General features: G+C 43.7%; 1 protein-coding gene across 3 annotated transcripts in view; it reads left to right on the forward strand.

Moving 5' to 3' along the window:
- Positions 1-5,719: 5,719 nt before the first annotated feature.
- LOC146185639 (uncharacterized) overlaps positions 5,720-19,619 on the forward strand; it is a 69,540-nt gene continuing 55,640 nt past the window's right edge. For 2 of the 3 annotated variants that reach the window (XM_084606545.1, XM_084606547.1), the window contains exons 1-5: positions 5,720-5,976; positions 8,127-8,227; positions 9,560-9,621; positions 11,867-11,939; positions 15,220-15,261. In XM_084606545.1, the coding sequence (XP_084462671.1) occupies positions 5,891-5,976; positions 8,127-8,227; positions 9,560-9,621; positions 11,867-11,939; positions 15,220-15,261 (364 nt within the window). In that variant the 5' untranslated portion in view covers positions 5,720-5,890. The remainder of the gene's footprint in view (positions 5,977-8,126; positions 8,228-9,559; positions 9,622-11,866; positions 11,940-15,219; positions 15,262-19,619) is intronic. The other variant, XM_084606546.1, reaches the window with a different exon arrangement.

Raw genomic sequence — 19,619 nt, forward strand, 5'->3', positions numbered from 1 at the left:
ACAAGGTATCCTTGAATGTTCGCAAATGCAATAAATAATTATTGGTTCACCAGAAAGGTAAGGCGCAGTATCTGTCACACGTTCTGTGGTCGCCTGAACCGCGCCGTAAGGGGAGGGAGGAAGGTGGGAGTGACAGTGGAAAGAGAAAGAGGAGCCACAGTGGAGGTCTCCGGAGTAATTTCGACCACCTGGGGATCTTTAACGTTCACTGACGTCGCACAGTACACGGACGCCACTTCGTTTCGCGTCCATCGAAACGCAGCCGCTGGCGGTCGACGTCGAACCCAGGAACTCCGGCACATTAAGTCGGGCATCTTACCACAAGCAAACGCTTTTTTCACTCAGCTCATTGTAGATATTGGAAAGGAATGAAGAAAACAGCGCTTACAGACGGAACAGCGAAGAAGGACTAAAAAAACGCGCTGACTAGCAATGAAATGATTTTTTGCAAAAAGATGCGAGCAAAATATAGCGGCAGGGTCAGAAAAAAAGCAGAAAAAAACAACAGGAAACGGCTGATTTGGCGGCGTAGTCATAATCGCAAGATACATCGGGCTATCAAAAAACAGCCATCGATTAAGGAATGTCAGCTTTTGTGGGAATAAAGCCACCAATGGCTCACTGACACACGTGTCACCAGAATTGTGAATGTGAAATGATTCTGATATCAAGCGTGAGATCTGATCTCTATACTTGGCGATGATTGTGGTAGCTGATTCAGAAACGTCTTTCAGTTTTCGCAGTCGGGGGAATGAGTTACTATATTGTTTCGGCGTCACAGATTATTTTCTGTGTATTTCGCATGTTCGCGCAGTCGCTCATTGAGGCAGCGTTCGGTCTCTCCGATGTAGTACCGGCCGCATGACTGAGGGATCTCATAAACAACACCGCAACAACAGTTCACAAATTGCTTTCGATGCTTCTTCTGACAGGCCTTTCTATAGTATCTTGATTAATTTTATTGCACAGCCCTCCTAACTTCTTACTGGCGGCAAAAAACAACTTCACATCGACTTTGCTAGCTAATCATTTTCAGGTCGCGCGAGACTTTGCGAACATAATGTATGCACCCAACGTTCTTTGTGCTCATGTGTGGTCATTTCTGCTGTCCCGTCTGTCATCATCATCATCATCATCAGCCTGATTATACCCACTGCAGGGCGAAGGCCTCTCCCACATTTCTCCACTTAACCCGGTTCTGTGCTCGCTGCATCCACTTGACCCCTGCGAGCTTCTTAATCTCATCCGCCCACCTAACTTTCTGGCGCCCCCTGCTACGCTTTCCTTCCCTTGGAATCCAGTTTGTTACCCTCAGCGACCATCGGTTATCCTCTCTTCGCCCTACATGTCCTGCCCATGTCCATTTCTTCTTCTTAATTTCTACTAGAATGTCGGTAACTTGAGTTATTTCTCTGACCCACTCTGCACGCTTTCTATCTCTTAATGTTACCCCTACCATTTTTCGTTCCATAGCCCTCTGGGTTGTCCTCAACTTAAGTAGAACTCTCTTGGTTAGCCTCCACGTTTCAGCCCCATAGGTGAGTACAGGCAAGATGCAACTGTTGTATACTTTCCTCTTGATCGATACCGGTAAGCTGCTAGTCATAATCTGCGAGTGCTTGCCAAATGCGCTCCATCCCAGTCGTATTCTTCTGGTTATTTCCTTTTCGTGGTCCGGATCTGCGGTTACTACCTGTCCCGTCTGTAAGCGCAGTCTTCGCGTTATCTTCCAACACCGACCAGGTCGACTCTCCCCTCTCATATTCATTATAAACATATTTCACATATGGAACATTCCAGCGAAACGAACAAACACCTATTGTTTAGTACTCTTTCGCAATAACTACTATTTACATCGTAACAAATAAATTGACTTCTATTTCGCCTCAGAAGGGGAATCCCACGTTTTCATCCCACCGGGAACGATGATCGAGATAAAACAAATTACAGCGCTTGAACGCTAGCCGTTTCACGAAATGCGCGACCGTTGTAACTACCTGGAAGCTGAATCAGATCTGCACAAGAAGATAATTTTACTTCGGGCGTCCTTTAATCCACCGGTCTGAAAAGTGGAAATATTTTCTTTTCGGCGACGCGCATTATTCCAAACAGTTTCCGACTGCATGTAAAAATATTGCTTTTACATTATTTTGCGTGGGCCTGGACTTTACGATTTCTTCGACTTGAAACCACGCTGGAATGACATTTTCAGGAAGACGTTAATAATGCTAAGGTCGGGAGTGAAGAAATATCCGGAAATATAGGCAAGTTCGGTCTTGGCGAGCCAAATGAAGCTGGGCAGAGGCTAGTAGAGTTTTGTCAAGAAAACAACCTGACCATAGCGAATACTCATTTTCAACAACACAAGAGGCGCCTGTACACATGGACTTCACCGGATGGTCTGTACAGGAATCAGATCGATTATATTCTTTGCCGGCAGAGATGGAGAAGCGCTATACAAGCAGTAAAAACAAGGCCTAGGGCCGATTGTGGCACCGACCATCAGCTTCTTGTTGCCAAAATTAAGCTTCGATTGAGGAACACGCAGAAAACTAGAAGGCCTTTCAGGTATGATCTGGATCAAATTCCATTAGAATATGCTGTGGAAGTGAGGAATCGATTTCAAGAATTATATCTAGAAGACAGAGAACCCGAAAAGATGTGGACCGACATTCGTGATATAATACAAGAAGTTGCTACTAAGGTAGTTCCAAAGCAAAAGAAATGCAAGAAAGCAAACTGGTTATCTGAAGAGGCTTTGCAAATAGCTGAGAAAAGGAGGATGGCAAAAGTTATGGGGGAAAGAGAAAGATACAAGGTTCTCAATGCGGATTTTCAGAAAATAGCAAGGAGAGATAAGAATGCCTTCCTGAACATACAGTGCCAAGCAGTTGAGGACAACAGCCAATTAAGGAACACAAGAGCTCTGTATAAGACAATCAAAGATATCAAAGGAAGCTTCTGTGCTAAGCTGGGAGTGATAAAGGACAAACGAGGCAAGGACCTCACTGAAGTCTCAGAGATAAAGAAGAGGTGGCAGGAATGCACAGAAGAACTGTACAAGAAGGACCCGAAAGTGCAAACCCAACATAAGACAGTTGTGATTACTGATCTCGAGCCGGGCATCCTGACGAGTGAAGTTGAATGGGCCTTAGCCAGCCTTGCTAAGAATAAAGCTAGCGGAATTGATGGCATTCCAGCTGAGTTGCTTCAAAACCTCAACCATGACGCTGTTAACATTCTGCATACATTATGTCAGAAGATTTGGACAACCCTGCAGTGGCCACAGGATTGGAGGAGGTCGGTTTACATCCCCATCCCAAAGAAATGCAGTGCCAAAGATTGTTCCAAATACCGCACGATCGCGCTTATTTCGCATGCTAGCAAGGTGATGTTGAAAATCCTCCAAGGTAGGCAACAGCAATATGTGGATCGGGAGCTTCCGGACGTGCAAGCTGGGTTTCGCAAGGGCAGAGGAACTAGAGACCAAATTGCCAACCTTCGCTGGATCATGGAAAAAGCAAGAGAGTTCCAGAAACCCATCTACTTCTGCTTTATTGATTATGCAAAAGCGTTTGACTGCGTAGATCACAGCAGATTGTGGCAAGCTCTCCAAGAGATGGGAGTTCCAATTCACCTCATCTGTCTCCTCAGTAACCTGTATGAAGGGCAAGAGGCTACAGTCAGGACTGGGCATGGTCTTACTGATTGGTTTCCGATCGAGAAAGGAGTGAGGCAAGGCTGCATACTGTCGCCCTGCCTATTTAACCTATATGCAGAGTGCATCATGAGGAAGGTCGGTCTGGACGAGTCTTCAGCTGGAGTGAAGATTGCTGGAAAACGTATCAACAACCTTAGATATGCGGATGATACCACTTTAATGGCAGAAAGTGAAGTGGAACTCAAGAGACTTCTGATGCGCGTACAAGAAGAGAGTGAGAAGTTTGGGCTTAAACTGAACATTAAAAAGACAAAGATCATGGCGTCTTGCCCTATCAAGTCCTGGGGCATCAAGGGACAAGAAGTGGAAGTTGGGACAGATTTTCTCTTCTTGGGCTCCAAGATTACCCCAGAAGGAGACTGCAGCCAATAAATTAGGAGACACCTGCTTCTGGGAAAGAGAGCCATGGCTAGCCTGGACCGCCTAGTAAAGAGCAGAGACATTACACTGCCAACCAAGATTCGTATAACTCGTGCTATGGTCTTTCCAGTTGTGATGTATAGATGCAAGAGTTGGACTGTGAAGAAGGCTAACCGCCAAAGAATTGACGCGTTTGAATTGTGGTGCTGGCGAAGACTCTTGAGAGTTCCTTGGACTGCCAGAAGATCAAATCAGTCGATACTGTCGACCATAAACCCTGACTGCTCATTGGAGGGTCAAATTCTAATGAGAAGAAAATCTGATGAGAAGAAAGGAGTCGCTGGAGAAAGATTTGATGTTGGGAAAGGTCGAGGGTCACCGGAGAAGGGGTAGGCAGTGAACGCGATGGTTAGATGGCATCCTCGAGGCACTGCAGATGAAGTTATGTGATGTTAGGAAGATGGTGAAAGACCGGAAAGCGTGGCGTGACATGGTGCATAGGGTCACGAAGAGTCGGACACGACTGAACGACTGAACTGAACTTAATAATTTACAAAAAGAAATTAGAACGGTCGCACAACCAGCGCCGTCAGGTGTATGCACGGCATGATAACAGCGCACTTCACAACACAAAAGAGTACAGATAAGCCACCAAAGTAGAGGATAGGACCAAGGAGGTTAAGAATCGGGTCGCGCCATATTGGTACTCCTATAATTGATCATTTTTGCTTTACTCGCGCAATAGCTCTAAACAGTAAATATATAAAGCATCAAAGCCCATAAAAATTATTACACATTTCTCTTTTTTTTTCTTTTTTTTTTACAGTTGTAAAATGAAGTTATTGAACTAAGGGTTGACAAACGAATACTTGCGATAGTTTGTTTCGTATCGTACGACGGTGCGTAACGGTGCTCGAGACCGCCACAGTGCTTGAGACCGGCCGTGACTTTACCCGCTGTACGCTGCTACAGTGTTCTAGAAGCCTCCTAGAACACTTTAACGCAGTTGTAGTATGCGAGAAGTACTATCATGGCTGCGAACACGATTAGCGAAGGAGTGGACAGGGTTAACATGGGAGTGCCGCCGTCCCTTTCGCTCTAGACTATAGCCCTAGTTTTACTTGTATTAACTCCATGATAAATCTGCTCGAGACGTCTTCGTGCCCCGTCACGAGTGTACGCAAAACAAAATAGAAAATTACAAAGGAGATTGGAACCGTCTTTGATCAAGATTAGTCTAAGGCGCAAACTTCAAGTTGTTGATAAATGCACAATCACCGGGAAAATAAAATATCTTCAAGGGTTGCTGTGGAAAAAATTCTTAGACATAACAACCGTAGATGTAATTAAGTGAAAAAGAAGAAAGAAAAAGAGTGAAATGATGGCAATAACATAAAGCTTCTATTTACCGCTTCTAGATAGCTCGACAAATCATAAGCATCCGAAAAATGCCTGCTAAAATCTGTCACTTTTTCCAGAGAACATTGAAGAGTACTGATTTTTTTTTTTTTTAATTCCTCCATGCCCAAGGCACCCAACGTAAAAGTATAGTAAAAGTGTCTCGGTCCATCTTGGCCAACCTCTGCACCCGTGATTTCTTCTGTTTGAAGCATGGTGCAGTGAAGTCAAAAGGTCAAAGTCAGTCAAAGCCGGTAATCCGTTGGAAGCCAACCGGCCAACCGACAAGTACGCGCCCGCGCTCTGCAAACCTCGTTCTACTCGTTCGATTGCATTCAAATTTCTAATTCATGCTGACGTGGGTTGTAGAATACCCATACTGAACATCTTTCGTGCCAAGGTGTACGGGTGATGGGCGACTTTCTAAGTGACACTAATCTTTCGGAGCTAGAGTGCGGTGCACCTAATGCGACCTCAACCGTACTTCCAGAATCGCGGTAAGACATCCACTTTTTGAACCGATTTCACGTCAGCTCCCTCATAATTCTGCACCTCCCTGCTCGGGATGTGTTTGCGTAAGGAATGCATTTCAGGCTCTTTGATGCTTTGATGGGGGGTGCGCTTCAAGTTGTTTGTACTCGTTGCACAACAGACCACTGAGGTTTCTGTTGCTCACAGAAAGTGCGGTGTGTGACGGATGCGTTGACGGCGCTGTGCCGGTCGAGCTCAGTGTGGTGTCTTCAAGGTTGTGGTTATTCGCATGCGTCAAAAATAGTGCAATAGATAGATGGGTTTATTAAAAGGAAATGCAGAGAGGAATTGAGCGCAAAGATGTAAAGTGCCGGCATTGTAATACAGCCAAGCCTCTAAAGCCGGCGAAAGTGTCGAGTACAAAGCTCGCGACGTCATTCTCAGTGACTGTCTTTGTTGTCGTCCGCTGCGTGCTACTGGCTTCGTTTTCTTTTCGTTTTCTTTTTTTCTTGCATGTTGGCGGAATGTCAGAAGCATTTAAACGTTACTTTAGTTTTTCTGTCTATATGTTTGATAGAATACGCGTAAGGTAGCAGCATGATTGTCATATGTGCTGAAGTTGTATTGGCTGACTTAACGCTGACATTTTGCGATGGATATTTTTAAGCCGATGTGACTGGAAGATGTCAGTAATTAAGCGCTCTTTGTATGTGGATGTGGTAGGTATAACGGGCACTGGGAAGCGGTTGTGTTTTTGCTTGCATGCATGCTATTCCTAGACGATGCACATCGCTGTGCACTTCGCTAGGCTTATATATTAAATGCAGCAAAGTTCACTTCCAGACTTATAGCATTCCAGCTGTTCATATCCCAGGTAAATATCCTCATTGGTCCAACTGGTTTAAGGAACAAGTTTTCAGTTCATCCCAGTTGGTTCCCAGTTGGATAACAATTGATCCCCAACTGGAATTCAACTGGGATCAACCGGGAATTTGTTCCTTAAACCAGTTAGACCAGTTAAGATTTTCCCCTGAGATGATAGTACGCCCTGTACCTTGTTTCATGATGTAATTGTTGCTGCTGCACTGTATAAAAAGGGGGAGGGGGCATCGTGATGCCTGCATTTCATAGAGATGTAGATTAATATGTGGTTTAGTGCAGTGACGTGAAAGACAGCAAGCATAGGAACGTGTTCATTACTGTGCTTTGCTATGTTTTGCAGGATTGCATACCTGAGTTGCAGCGTTGAGGTCAAGACCCCCTAGTTTTATTACCTCCGGGTATACTCTGGAAAAATAAAGCATTCCTTTTGTTCGCATATTAGCCACATTGAATGCACTGTACAAAGTAAAAGCCTATCAGTATGTGTTTATACTGTATGTAACAGTATAATGTCTACGTGATGCCTGCCTCTATTGAAATTCTGCCCTGCCCTGGTGGTGCAGTGGTTAGGGCGCTCAGCTACTGTGCCCAAGAAAAGACAAGATCGAATCCCGGCCCCGGCAGCCGTTTTTTTTTATTATTATTATTATTATTATTATTATTATGGGGGGCGAAAAGCTGGGCATCCAGGGGCTGTGTAATGTCAGTGTATCTTAAAAAACTCCAGTTCATCGAAATTTCCAGAGCCCTCCACTATGGCATTTCCATAGCCTGAGTCGCTTTGGGATGCTTCCCAGAAACCAAACGAAATCCGTGAAAATTTAAGGGCTTTGCTTAATTTTTAAAGAAAAGGTTGTATGGCTTGTAAGTAATTCTTAGAGGCATGCTTTGCCGCATTGTAATTTACATGGAAGCTGCAACCGGCTCATTGATTTGATTAATAGCCTGAGAATAGTCTGGAATACAATTCCTTGTGTTCATGTTGCTGTCCTCTGTTCGTGTTCACATTCAGCTCTCTAGCCTCAATTCATATGCACTAAGTAGCTGAGATCAGTTGTGTGCTTATATTGGCACACCTAAAAACCGTATGCAAATAAATAGGGCTGTCTTTTTTCTAGTCATCACAGTTTTTTGCCTTCTGCTTGTCTCAGTTAGTTCTGTCTTGAATACTGAGCCCCTGAAGTGACAGTATAGTGATGTGTGTTGTGTAATTACTGTGAACGAGTTGATACTTTGAATGAACTTAGTGAATGTTTTTAATTTTCTCGGGAATCATTTTAAAACTGTGCATTAGGTCCCGCTCAGCTATAGAGGAAGTTTCTGGCTTGGCAAGAACTCTTTTTGGAGAATCTGCAAGTGAAGAATCGCTTCGCCTCCTCAAAGACAGCTACTTTGGTAAGGATTAGTTTTATATTATATTGCTTCCCATTCCTGCTTTTCTGTAATGAAGTAATGGTTGTGTGACATCATCAGATTTGAGCAAGAATATTGTTTATCATTTCAATGTAACATTTATCAAGGCCTGCTGTCATAGCTCTCATTATAAAAGTTGGGACAGCATAGAAGTTAATAGTCTCAGAGGAGGTACTTAGTTGGAGCTATACTGGCTGGGACCATCGCGATAGGACTGGGCATGCCAGCTAGTGGCAAAGCCAGGTGACGTGGCCAGGAAAGCCACAATAGATTTGGCAGTTGTTGGGGGTCCTTCATGGATTCACAGTGGGGCGCCAAGGGGGCCGGTAAGGGCGAGGCAGAGGTGGTTGCGGTGGCAAAGCATAGGTGTCGGGGCGCGGTGGCCTGGTGGCAATAGCAGGTTAGGCTAGCGGGGCTGTCATAGGCGGAAGCTGAGAGCTTGGCAGCAAAATGTCGGACTTTCTCCTGGATGGTGCATCGAAGTGGGGGATCGAGCAATGGTGTTGTGTCAGTAGGAATAGGGAGGAGCGATAGCTGATGAGTCACTTCCCATATATAGGCCTTTATCTCAAGGAGGAGAGAAGGCTGTTCAGAAGGAAGACGGCACACTCGGGGTTTACATGAACCCGACGAAGTAGGGTCGGGTGTGCCTGTCAGGCTGAAAACCGGCTGTCAGGGCTCATGTTGCTAGGTTGTCGAGCTAAACGACCATCAAGTCGGGCTAAGTCGACCCAACTGCAGGAGGTAGGTTGACTCGACCCTACCCACTGGGCGACGAGCCTGTACGTGCTGATGCATCGGGCCATCGCCGCCTCTCTTGCTTCCTTGCTGGTCAAGCAGCAGCAGGGGACGGGACCGTAAGCTGTTCGTTCGAGCTTCCTTCTTTCCCTCCTTCACCTAGTTCGCTTGCTCGACGCAAGGTGTAGTAGCAATCTCGACCCAACAGAAACGAGTTCATGTAAACCTGGACTGGTCAGACAGACTTAGCCCGATAATTGGTTAATTGTATAATTGGCCACTTTTTATTTGGCCTAAAAGTGATACCTTCCTTTTCGGGCCACTTTTGTCATTCAACTGAAAGGCATAAATGTGGGACTGGCGAGACTGACACAATCAAGGCTCAAAATCAAAATCTCATTGTTTTGGGACTAATATGGCCACTTTTGGGGGGGCAGCTTTCAGGGGTTGACCATTCACTGAAAGCAGACTGAAGTTGCACCTAAGGAATGTGACAAGCCAGTCCCACTTTTATTATGAGCCATGCAGCCCTTTGCTGCCTTTGGTATTTAACATCCTTTTGGGGACTGGTTTCAGATGCGAGTCTTCTGAGCCCTAGTTTTGGACAGGCAGAGCGCACTGGAGCGGGTGACATGGAGGTAAGGCTTCATATTAAATTTAATAAACCCTTGGTAGCTCGTATTTTTTCGTGCCACAAAAAAAAAAAAAAAAAAAAAGACCTTTTGGTTTAGCTTGTGCAGAAAAGAACACTGAGGACAAATTAAGGTTGGCCTGTATTGAAGAATTACTGCATTCTAATACTAAATACATTATTTTCATCATAAACAAGGAATTTTTAAAAAGGAAAAGTAAAATATGGGCTTCATGATGATAGGCCAATTTCACAAATAAACTGCCTACATTGGCGCAATTTTTTGGTGTGGGTCTTAGATGCTAGGCTGCACCGCTGTTCACACCAAAGTGATGACCAGGTAGCCCAGCTTTGATGTCCGCGTGATGAGCTTGAATTGACTGGCGGGAAGTTTTCTAATTTTATTTCTGCTATAAATGCATCTTTCACTGCCAGGCAAACAGCCTAGCAAGAAAGAGCCACAGAGCTAGTCTGTGAACGGCTTCAAGTTTCTCAATTCCCTGCACTTTGTTCTACAAGACTCCTTTCCTTTAATTTTTGTTTAATCATGAAAATTTTAGCATTAGTTGTCTGTCTGAGCTATTCATGGTTTTAATTGCTGAACTTTTTTGTTTTGTTTGTTTGTTTGTTTGTTTGCATAAGTGTTTTAAAGGATATGAGCTGCTAGAAGGTTAACCCCCCCACCTTTTTTTTTGTTGCTTGAAACCCATGTAATTCAAGTCACGCCACTGTTTGTCATATTCTTAGTTTATGTATGTTTCTAGTGCGTGCATAGAAAAAGTTTGACATTATGCATACTGGCTGTGATCTGCTTTTTATACATACCTTACTCTCAACATGATGTGGGGTATATTGTGCAAATGTACAAAGATCTGAAAGCAGATTAGACTTGCACGCTTTCCTCAGCACTTAAACTGCTTCAATATAATACTACCCAGGTAATCTTGCTTTGTAGCCTTCAAACATTGTTGCAACCAGATGTTATGCTCGCGGGCAGGCAGGCACCATCTCCATCCAGAGTGATGAATTTCTTTTCTGCTGGCACCTTTCTTCAATTGAAAAAATTACGGCCTCTGCTAAGCATTATGCCCCCAAGAGTTGTAGTTTCAGTGTGCACTTCAAAACATGACGGTGCAGAGTAACCTTCAGAATGTTGATTGCCCAGAATAGGATGATTTCTCTTCCAATCAGTCATCCATTGGAACTTCTGAAAACACAATTTTCACCTATCAGAATCTAGCTCCTGTATTGGTGGTGTGGTTGTCCTAAATTCAAACCACTGATGGGGACAGATATTTCTTCAATTACAATGTTTCTGCAAAAGCTAGATAGCTTTCCTTTGTATCCCTATGGGTATGCTTGGATTGATGCTAGTCAGTAATTGCTTCCTTTTCATAAAATCAGCTCTGCCGTGAAAGGTGGCATGAATGTTGGAGCACGGACTATAGTTCGTTCCATTGTTGATTCAGAAAGTCACGCTTGATTTATTTGACTTCACTCTATTTCTTTTCCACCATTGACGCATTGTACATGATTTATTGGAGCATCTGTTATCCAGCAGTGGTGTAGTTTCACTTGTGTATGCTAAAGCATCAACATCAGAAAGTGCTAACTTGTATGCCATTCGGGAAAAACGAAAAGAAATGCTAGGCTTCACTTTTTGAGCGGCCATTGGATTTGTTTGAATGATCTGTATGTTGAAAAGTAAATGTACCATGTAAACTATTGATTTCAAAGGACGACACTTCCAGCTAAGCAGTGAACGGGCAGTGCTTTTTTTCCTTTCGGCAGTTTGTTTTTAATATTGACATTGAGAGGGCGAGATTGGGTTTACTAGTTTGTTGTACAGTTTCATCCCCCTTCCTATGTCAGCTTTATTAGCTTTCAATCCAAACATTACCTAGCTGATTTTGTTCCTGTGTTAACGAGATTTAACTGTACCGGTGATGTCATTGTGAGCATTAGAGGAGCCTGGCTGAGTGCCTTCGGTTCGAGGACCTCCTTTGACGCATCTTTGCCTCCCGAGTCCTCTAGTCTTATTTGACTATAGATGCATTATATAATAAGGGTGTCCCAGTAAGGACTTCATTCTATTGCCGTTTTACAACGTGCTTGCTGCATGAGGAAGTCTGAGTGTGACTGTCATTTTATTTCTTTTGTCTTGATTCGTATGTGGCTTTCTCATTAGACTTCTGCTTTGTCCTTTTTTAATGCATGGAGCCTTTATATATACTTCTATTGAAAATTTACAGAATCGTGACTGTGAGGGCGGTCGCGGAGCTGGTAGCAAGTATCTCAGGGAAAGATTTGATGTTTCTGAAGATGGTAAGTGCTTGTTTGAGTTCTGTGCATTGCAAAGGTGGGGGATGGATTTGTGGGCAGCACTTGTATGGGGTGGTTAAAGATGAACTAGGGGGAAGGGAAAGTGGGGGTCCTAGTTTCCTGGGTTGTAAACTTCCAACATACTGCTTTCCTGCGTTATAAACTTGTTTCCTAAAGTTTTGAAAGTTTCTATAGGAAGGTGGGCATTCATGCATGAGTAAATGTGGTGTACCTCAAACGATGCTACAAATCACTGAGGAGATACTCACGATTCGTGAATGTATTATGACCTGATGTGATACTCTCATTAGTCTTGAGACAAATTTGAAATGTTGTATTTAGAAGTGGTTATCAGAACGAACATATGTGTTCTTGATCGGTACCTTGTGGATTGCCCTAGGGTGTACGAATATTGAAACCTTTGAAAACGAGTAGAAAATGAATATTGGGAAGAAATGCCTGTGAATCAGGCGTGAGCGCAACCACTGGAGCAAACAGCGCTAGTGTCGACCTAGGGGAGCAAGTGGGATCACGTCACCTTTCTACTGCTGCTGAGGCAGACGCTCGGTTGAATTTGTGCGTTGTAAAAGCTAGCAGTCGTGTTTATTTTTGTACTTTTGGTTGATAAAGAGTGTCAGCCTTGTATGTTTTGATCTTGCACCGTGACTGAAGCTGCTGAAGTTTATTTAAGCTGTTGCTACGGTCCGTTGCTGCTCTGTACCCGGACGTAAGCAAGGTAACCCAGCGCAAGCTCCCATTGCTACCCAGAACATAAGCTCACAGAATCTTCCTTAATCAAGATTTGAATGGACAAAGAAGCGAGTGATCATTCTCATAATGTGCACAGCAGACATTTCAGCGAGCAAGATTTCGTATGGTAGCAGTCCGGTGAGCGGCAGAAGAAACGGCCCGCACGTTTTAACTTGCGCTTATCACTTGTGAAGCTAACGATACTATTGCTGCAAGGATGTAAATGATGCTGGCTTCTTCACAAAGCAGTACCCTCCCAAAGAAAGGAAGGATTGTGCGAAAGCTAGAAGGTCTCAAATTATTCTAAATGAATCCATTGACACGGAAGTTTCACTGAAGTGAACTAGAAGATTCTGCTCAGTGGTATGCATGGGGAGTTGTCTCAGGTAGCGTCTCCTACTGTAGTAATTTCAAATGACAGTCTCGGGTAGAGTCTCCACTACTGTAGTAATTTCAAATGACAGAGTCTGAATAAACAAAAGAGCATTGCATGCATGTTGTGATGTGCTGATCGAGATGTGCTTGCTTAAAAAATAAAAAACGCTACTGTGTGTGGGGAAAACAAATGTCCGCTCTTACTAAGACTGCCAATGATGGTAGTCACTGTGTAAGAATTCTCTGCATGGAGTGCACGTCTTCACACTTGCTAAAAAATTTAATCCATGTCATCTCCGCAGTCAAACTTGCCTGCTCTACATACGTTCAAGGGAGCAGGCGAACGGTGCCGTTTCCGCTGGTGCTATGCGAAGGGGCTCAGCATCCGTCAGGCTTCTGACAGTCCTCTGCTCTTGCAGATGAATCCCATTACCTGTTCAGTGACTGCTTACATCTGACTGGTTGTGTGGCAGCTTCAGCTGTTTTTTCTTTTTCATAACAGCAACAATGCTGCAACCGGTGGCGTTGTCATGGCAGTAAAGCTCTCCAACTTCAATCTTTGATTCAGTGAAGTGCTTTCTTGCCGAATGAGTGGGTAATACCTCAAATTATGCTTATACAGGCCTATACCGATGTGTTTATAAAATAAATGAGTGTAATGCTAACGCACAGCTGAACTGGCTGGGAAAGCACCCTACAGCAGCAGTTCAACGTGCGTTGTCCCACTTAGTTCGTCATGTGGGCGCTTCCGAGAGGTGGTGCCACGGTATGTCCTCGTGCCCAATATCAAATGTCTGGATGCCGAAAAAAAGTGTAACATTAAAAAAATAGCAAACTATGTTTGACTAGTTCATTTCAGAATTCGCGCTGTATTTGCAAATAAAGTCAAACTTGACAGAAGTGTATGCCCTACTGAAAACTTCAGAATAATAAGGTTGTACAGGATTCCTCATATACCAATTTGTTGTTTATACAGAAAGGACCTGCATGAAACCAGTTGGCGCTGTTAAGTCACTGCTGAATACAGTAAATCCTCATTAATTAGTTTTTCGAGGGACCAGAAAAAAAAAATGTCCGAATTGACTGAAAGCTTGAGTTATCAAATAGGCCCAACTATATTTGACCAAACCATTTGCATGCAGTAATTTTATCTGATGAACGCCAGTCCAGTGGATACCTTCATTTCTGATAAAAGCGGCGTAAGAGCGTTTTTTTTCTGGGTTCGTCAAGTACAAAAAGGAAGGTGTGGCTCTTTCACAAAACAGCCCCGTCATGTTTTGAGGATGCTTGACTGCATAGTCCATGCGGTCAAGAATGCGGTGGTGCACGCAGTGTGGGTTAGACTGTAAAAATTTTTCGGTGTATTCGATAGTTTTCGAATATTCAAAAATTTCGAATACCAGTTTTTCGGATACAGTTACAAATTGAATAAAGGAAACATGTTCGATTCATACTCGAAATTTCGAATATTCACACACCCATGCGTGGCACATATCGACTGAAGCGGTCTTTGTGCCATTAAAATACACCACCACCACAGTCTTCATCATCATCATCATCATAATTTAGTGAATGTTTGTTGTGGTTCTTTTTTTTTTTCTTTGCACTGATCAGATGGGAACCCTGTTTTATTGCATAGGGACTAAGGTGGGACAGCATATCTGTGTGAAATACATTTTGTGAACTGATTTGGACCCCAATTTATATTTGTCTTTTCAATTTTGTGTTGTTCTTGTTGCCTTGAAGCTTTTTGCAGTGCAGTCAAGCTGCCGAAAGGTCTTTATTGTGTCTTTAAAAAAAAGCCATGTGCAAATTCCTTTTGCAAACATTACACTGCACATGCAGTTTTTCATTTCTCACAGCTTATTACATTAGTCAGTTTTTCTTCCTTTTTAATAACCTGTACAAACCAAAACTGTACATGAGAGATGAGGCTAAAAGAAATAGCTAATGGTTAATACCATTAAAGGTTCAGTAATATATGATGCAAGATACGTTTTTGGCTTACTTACTAATCTGGCTGAGTGAATATGTTTTTTTTTTTTTAACAGTGCACCATTTCTTATGTTCTGCTGATCAGAGAGACTTTCCTAGTTTGCTGCTGAGTTCAGTATGACAAATTGATGTGCCGCCATTGGTGTGGTTATTATCATTTCAGATGCGCAGTTCCAGGACTCGTTTGATAAGGAAGTTTTCACAGGTGAGAGGTGTAATTAATTTATATCCCCTTAGAGAAAGGAGGGAAAGGAAGATAGGGTATTGAAGGTTGAGAGATAATAATTTTCCAAAGAAATTATTTTTATGCACACTTGTATTCTGTGATGAGGGCCGCATCATCACTTTCACCTCAACTTCATTATGTCAGCCAATTTTTTCTTTTATTTTCATTCATTTACCCCTGTTTATTTTTTATTTAACAGCACCCTTTATGCCTTGAGGCAATAAAAAATGTTATAAAAAATTGCAGCCGATTTGCTTAGTTAGCCAGTTGGAAAGTGGATGTGCTAGCACCACTTACCCCTGCTATACCTTTCTGTGCATTTTTGCAATTTGTTATGCCTCGTTCCGCTTCGGTATTAAGCATTCTCTTGTATAGGATATGACTGTTCGTGTACGGTTCATCATTGTTTATTTACATATCTCACATTTTTATACAGAGGAACATAGTTTTGTGATCTTTGTAGTAGTTATCAAAGAACAAGGAAGTGCATTCAAACTGGAGTACTCCTTAAGGCACGGAGGTCAGCACAAGCTAGTTCACAATGGGCAAGCGGCGCTAAGCCGTGGTCAAGGAAAAGCATCGCACGTACGTCTCTCCTGTCCGTGAAGGCTGAGCAGTGACCGACATGAAGAGGGGAGCCTGAAGTTGAGGGCGTGCGATCGACGGGCCGCTATGCAGCCCGGAGTAATGCACTTGTGCCCGGTGACGGCGGCGGCGGCCGCAACTGCGATATGCGCCACTCGTTTTCTGCAGCTGCGAGGATGCCCTGCCTCCTCATTGGCTGAGTCACGGGACACGCGCGTTGCCACCTTCTTATTTGTGCTGAAGTTCGTATTGCAATCCCATCAGCATTTTTAAAATGTCACAGAAGTAGAGATAGAACACACTTACGAATGCGGTGTAGCAAGATGAAAGTCAATGCAAAAACCAGCAGGACAGTTCCCACTATGTAGCATGAGGTACAGTCACATCTGTCGAGGTATGTCTGTGGTAAACCAAACCATCATTATCTTTACGTGCTGTGTCTAGTTGGGTGTCTGTATAGGCTGCTTGAGGTAATCTTGTTCATTTCCAACAAGTGTCACACTATCATCTTGAAGAGATAGTCAAATCTCAATATAATATAATGTCGTTGTAATGAAAAATTTGCAATTATAAGCCAGTGGTCAAACCTAGATATGAAAATGATGTACCTTGGCAGTAAGCGCATGCGTAGACAAGCAAGACCTCAAATGAAAACGTTGCACTACCTTCGAAGCTGATTTATTTGAAGAAATCAATTATTTTCGTCTGCCGCGTGCAGCAAACACGACTGCGCATTACATAATCTAAAGGGCAGAACGTTAAATTCATAAAGTTTGTCTGGTACGAATGCCGATTTTTTTTTTTTAATCTGCATATGCGTGGGGTTTTGCCAGTATTGTAAAAGTATGAAGCTGAGTACAGACGCTCAATTGCATCATCTATACGTGGAAGCGGGTAGACATCTTTCTTCATGACTGTAAGTGACTGTAGTCAACACAAAACCTCCATGTGCCATCTTTCTTTCTAACAAGAATAACATTGCTCCGCTACAGCACATACATCTTCCACTTTGCGCAACACCTTATCGAGTGCATGATTGCAAAGAGCGATGAAAATACAGACTTTGTGTGTAAAAAAAAAAAAAAAAAAGTTTTATATGGCCTCATTCATCTTTAGTGCTGTCTCGGTCTTTCAAAATGATGTGGTGGTCGATGGGGCAATGCTAGCTGTCTGCAGAGGCCGGTTCACTTTTCCCCTGCGTCGATTGCTTGCACTGAAAGCTGCGTTCCTATCTTCTTGGCACTTCACTGGCTACAGTCACCGTCAGATCTCGTACAAACTTCGCAAAAAAGATCATCCGTGACAAAGACAGAAAAAAAAATGTCCCGCACACAGCACGTGCTAGCTACTGAATATTAAACCACAGCTTGTGGTGGCGCTAGGAGTTGGCACTAGATCAGGAGTGTAAACTGCTGGGCTAGTTGGCTCATATTGCATAGAAAGGGAACCAGCGAATACAAACGCAGGACAAGAGCAAAGAAGGCGCACAAGCCTTGGTGTGGGCCTTCTTTGCTCTTGTCCTGCGTCTGTATTCGCTGGTTCCTTTTCTACGAGTTGGCACTAGATATGCTGGTTGATAGCTACAGCCCACGGGCTATACGCACAGAAATGGTGGTTTCTGTTTCATGCGAAAGTTGCAAGCTGCTGCACCGTTAATTTTAGCCAAATTCGTAGTTGAAAAAACAGATTATACTAAAAAAGAAATTAAAAAATAATGTTATTCTTCAGTTCAGCTCAGTCGTTCAGTCGTGTCCGACTCTTCGTGACCCTATGGACCATTTCACGCCACGCTTTCCGGTCTCTCACTATTTTCCTAACACCACATAACTTCATCTGCAGCGCCTCGAGGATGCCATCTAACCATCGCGTTCACTGCTTACCCCTTCTCTGGTGACCCGCAACCTTTTCCAACATCAAATCTTTCTCCAGCGACTGCTCTCTTCTCATCAGATGACCAAAGTAGCTGAGCTTTAACTTTAGAATTTGACCCTCCAATGAGCAGTCAGGGTTTATGGTCGCCAATATCGACTGATTTGATCTTTTGGCCGTCCAAGGAACTCTGAGGAGTCTCCGCCAGCACCACAATTCAAACGCGTCAATTCTTTGGCGGTTAGCCTTCTTCACAGTCCAACTCTCGCATCCGTACATCACAACTGGAAAGACCATAGCACGAGTTATACGGATCTTGGTTGGCAGTGTAATGTCTCTGCTCTTTACTAGGCGGTCCAGGCTAGCCATGGCTCTCTTTCCCAGAAGCAGGTGTCTCCTAATTTATTGGCTGCAGTCTCCTTCTGGGGTAATCTTGGAGCCCAAGAAGAGAAAATCTGTCCCAACTTCCACTTCTTGTCCCTTGATGCCCCAGGACTTGATAGGGCAAGACGCCATGATCTTTGTCTTTTTAATGTTCAGTTTAAGCCCAAACTTCTCCCTCTTTTCTTGTGCGGCCATCAGAATTCTCTTGAGTTCCACTTCACTTTCTGTAATTAAAGTGGTATCATCCGCATATCTAAGGTTGTTGATACGTTCCCCAGCAATCTTCACACCAGCTGAAGACTCGTCCAGACCGGCCTTCCTCATGATGCACTCTGCATATAGGTTAAATAGGCAGGGCGACAGTATGCAGCCTTGTCTCACTCCTTTCTCAATCGTAAACCAATCAATAAGACCATGCCTAGTTCTGACTGTGGCCTCTTGCCTTTCATACAGGTTCTTGAGGAGACAGATGAGGTGAATTGGAACTCCCATCTCTTGCAGAGCTTGCCACAATCTGCTGTGATCTACACAGTCAAACGCTTTCGCATAATCAATAAAGCAGAAGTAGATGGGTTTTTGGAACTCTCTTGCTTTTTCCATGATCCAGCGAAGGTTAGCAATCTGGTCTCTAGTTCCTCTGCCCTTGCGAAACCCAGCTTGCACGTCCGGAAGCTCCCGATCCACATACTGCTGCAGCCTACCTTGGAGGATTTTCAACATCACCTTGCTAGCATGCGAAATAAGCGTGATCGTGCGGTAGTTGGAACAATCTTTGGCACTGCCTTTCTTTGGGATGGGGATGTAAACTGACCTCTTCCAATCCTGTGGTCACTGCAGGGTTGTCCAAATTTGCTGACATAATGTATACAGGACGTTAACAGCATCGTCATGGTTGAGGTTTTGAAGCAACTCAGCTGGAATGCCATCAATTCCGCTAGCTTTGTTCTTAGCAAGGCTGGCTAAGGCCCATTCAACTTCCCTCTTCTGGATGCCCGGCTCGAGATCAGTAGTTAAAACCGTTTTATGTTGGGTTTGCACATACGGGTCCTTCTTGTACAGTTCTTCTGTGCATTCCTGCCACCTCTTCTTTATCTCTGAGGTTTCAGTGAGGTCCCTGCCTCGTTTGTCCTTTTTCACGCCCATCTTAGCACAGAAGCTTCCTTTGATATCTTTGATTGTCTTATACAGAGCTCTTGTGTTCCTCAATTGGCTGTTGTCCTCAACTGCTTGGCACTGTATGTTCAGGAAGGCATTCTTATCTCTTCTTGCTATTTTCTGAAAATCCGCATTGAGAACCTTGTATCTTTCTCTTTCCCCTACAACTTTTGCCATCCTCCTTTTCTCAGCTATTTGCAAAGCCTCTTCAGATAACCAGTTTGCTTTCTTGCATTTCTTTTGCTTTGGAATTACCTTAGTAGCAACTTCTTGTATTATATCGCGAACATCAGTCCACATCTCTTCAGGCTCTCTGTCTTCTAGATCTAATTCTTGAAATCGAT

Source organism: Amblyomma maculatum, chromosome 6 (assembly GCF_055883805.1).
Source record: "Amblyomma maculatum isolate TAMU_Amacu chromosome 6, ASM5588380v1, whole genome shotgun sequence".
Taxonomy (NCBI): Eukaryota; Metazoa; Arthropoda; class Arachnida; order Ixodida; family Ixodidae; genus Amblyomma; species Amblyomma maculatum.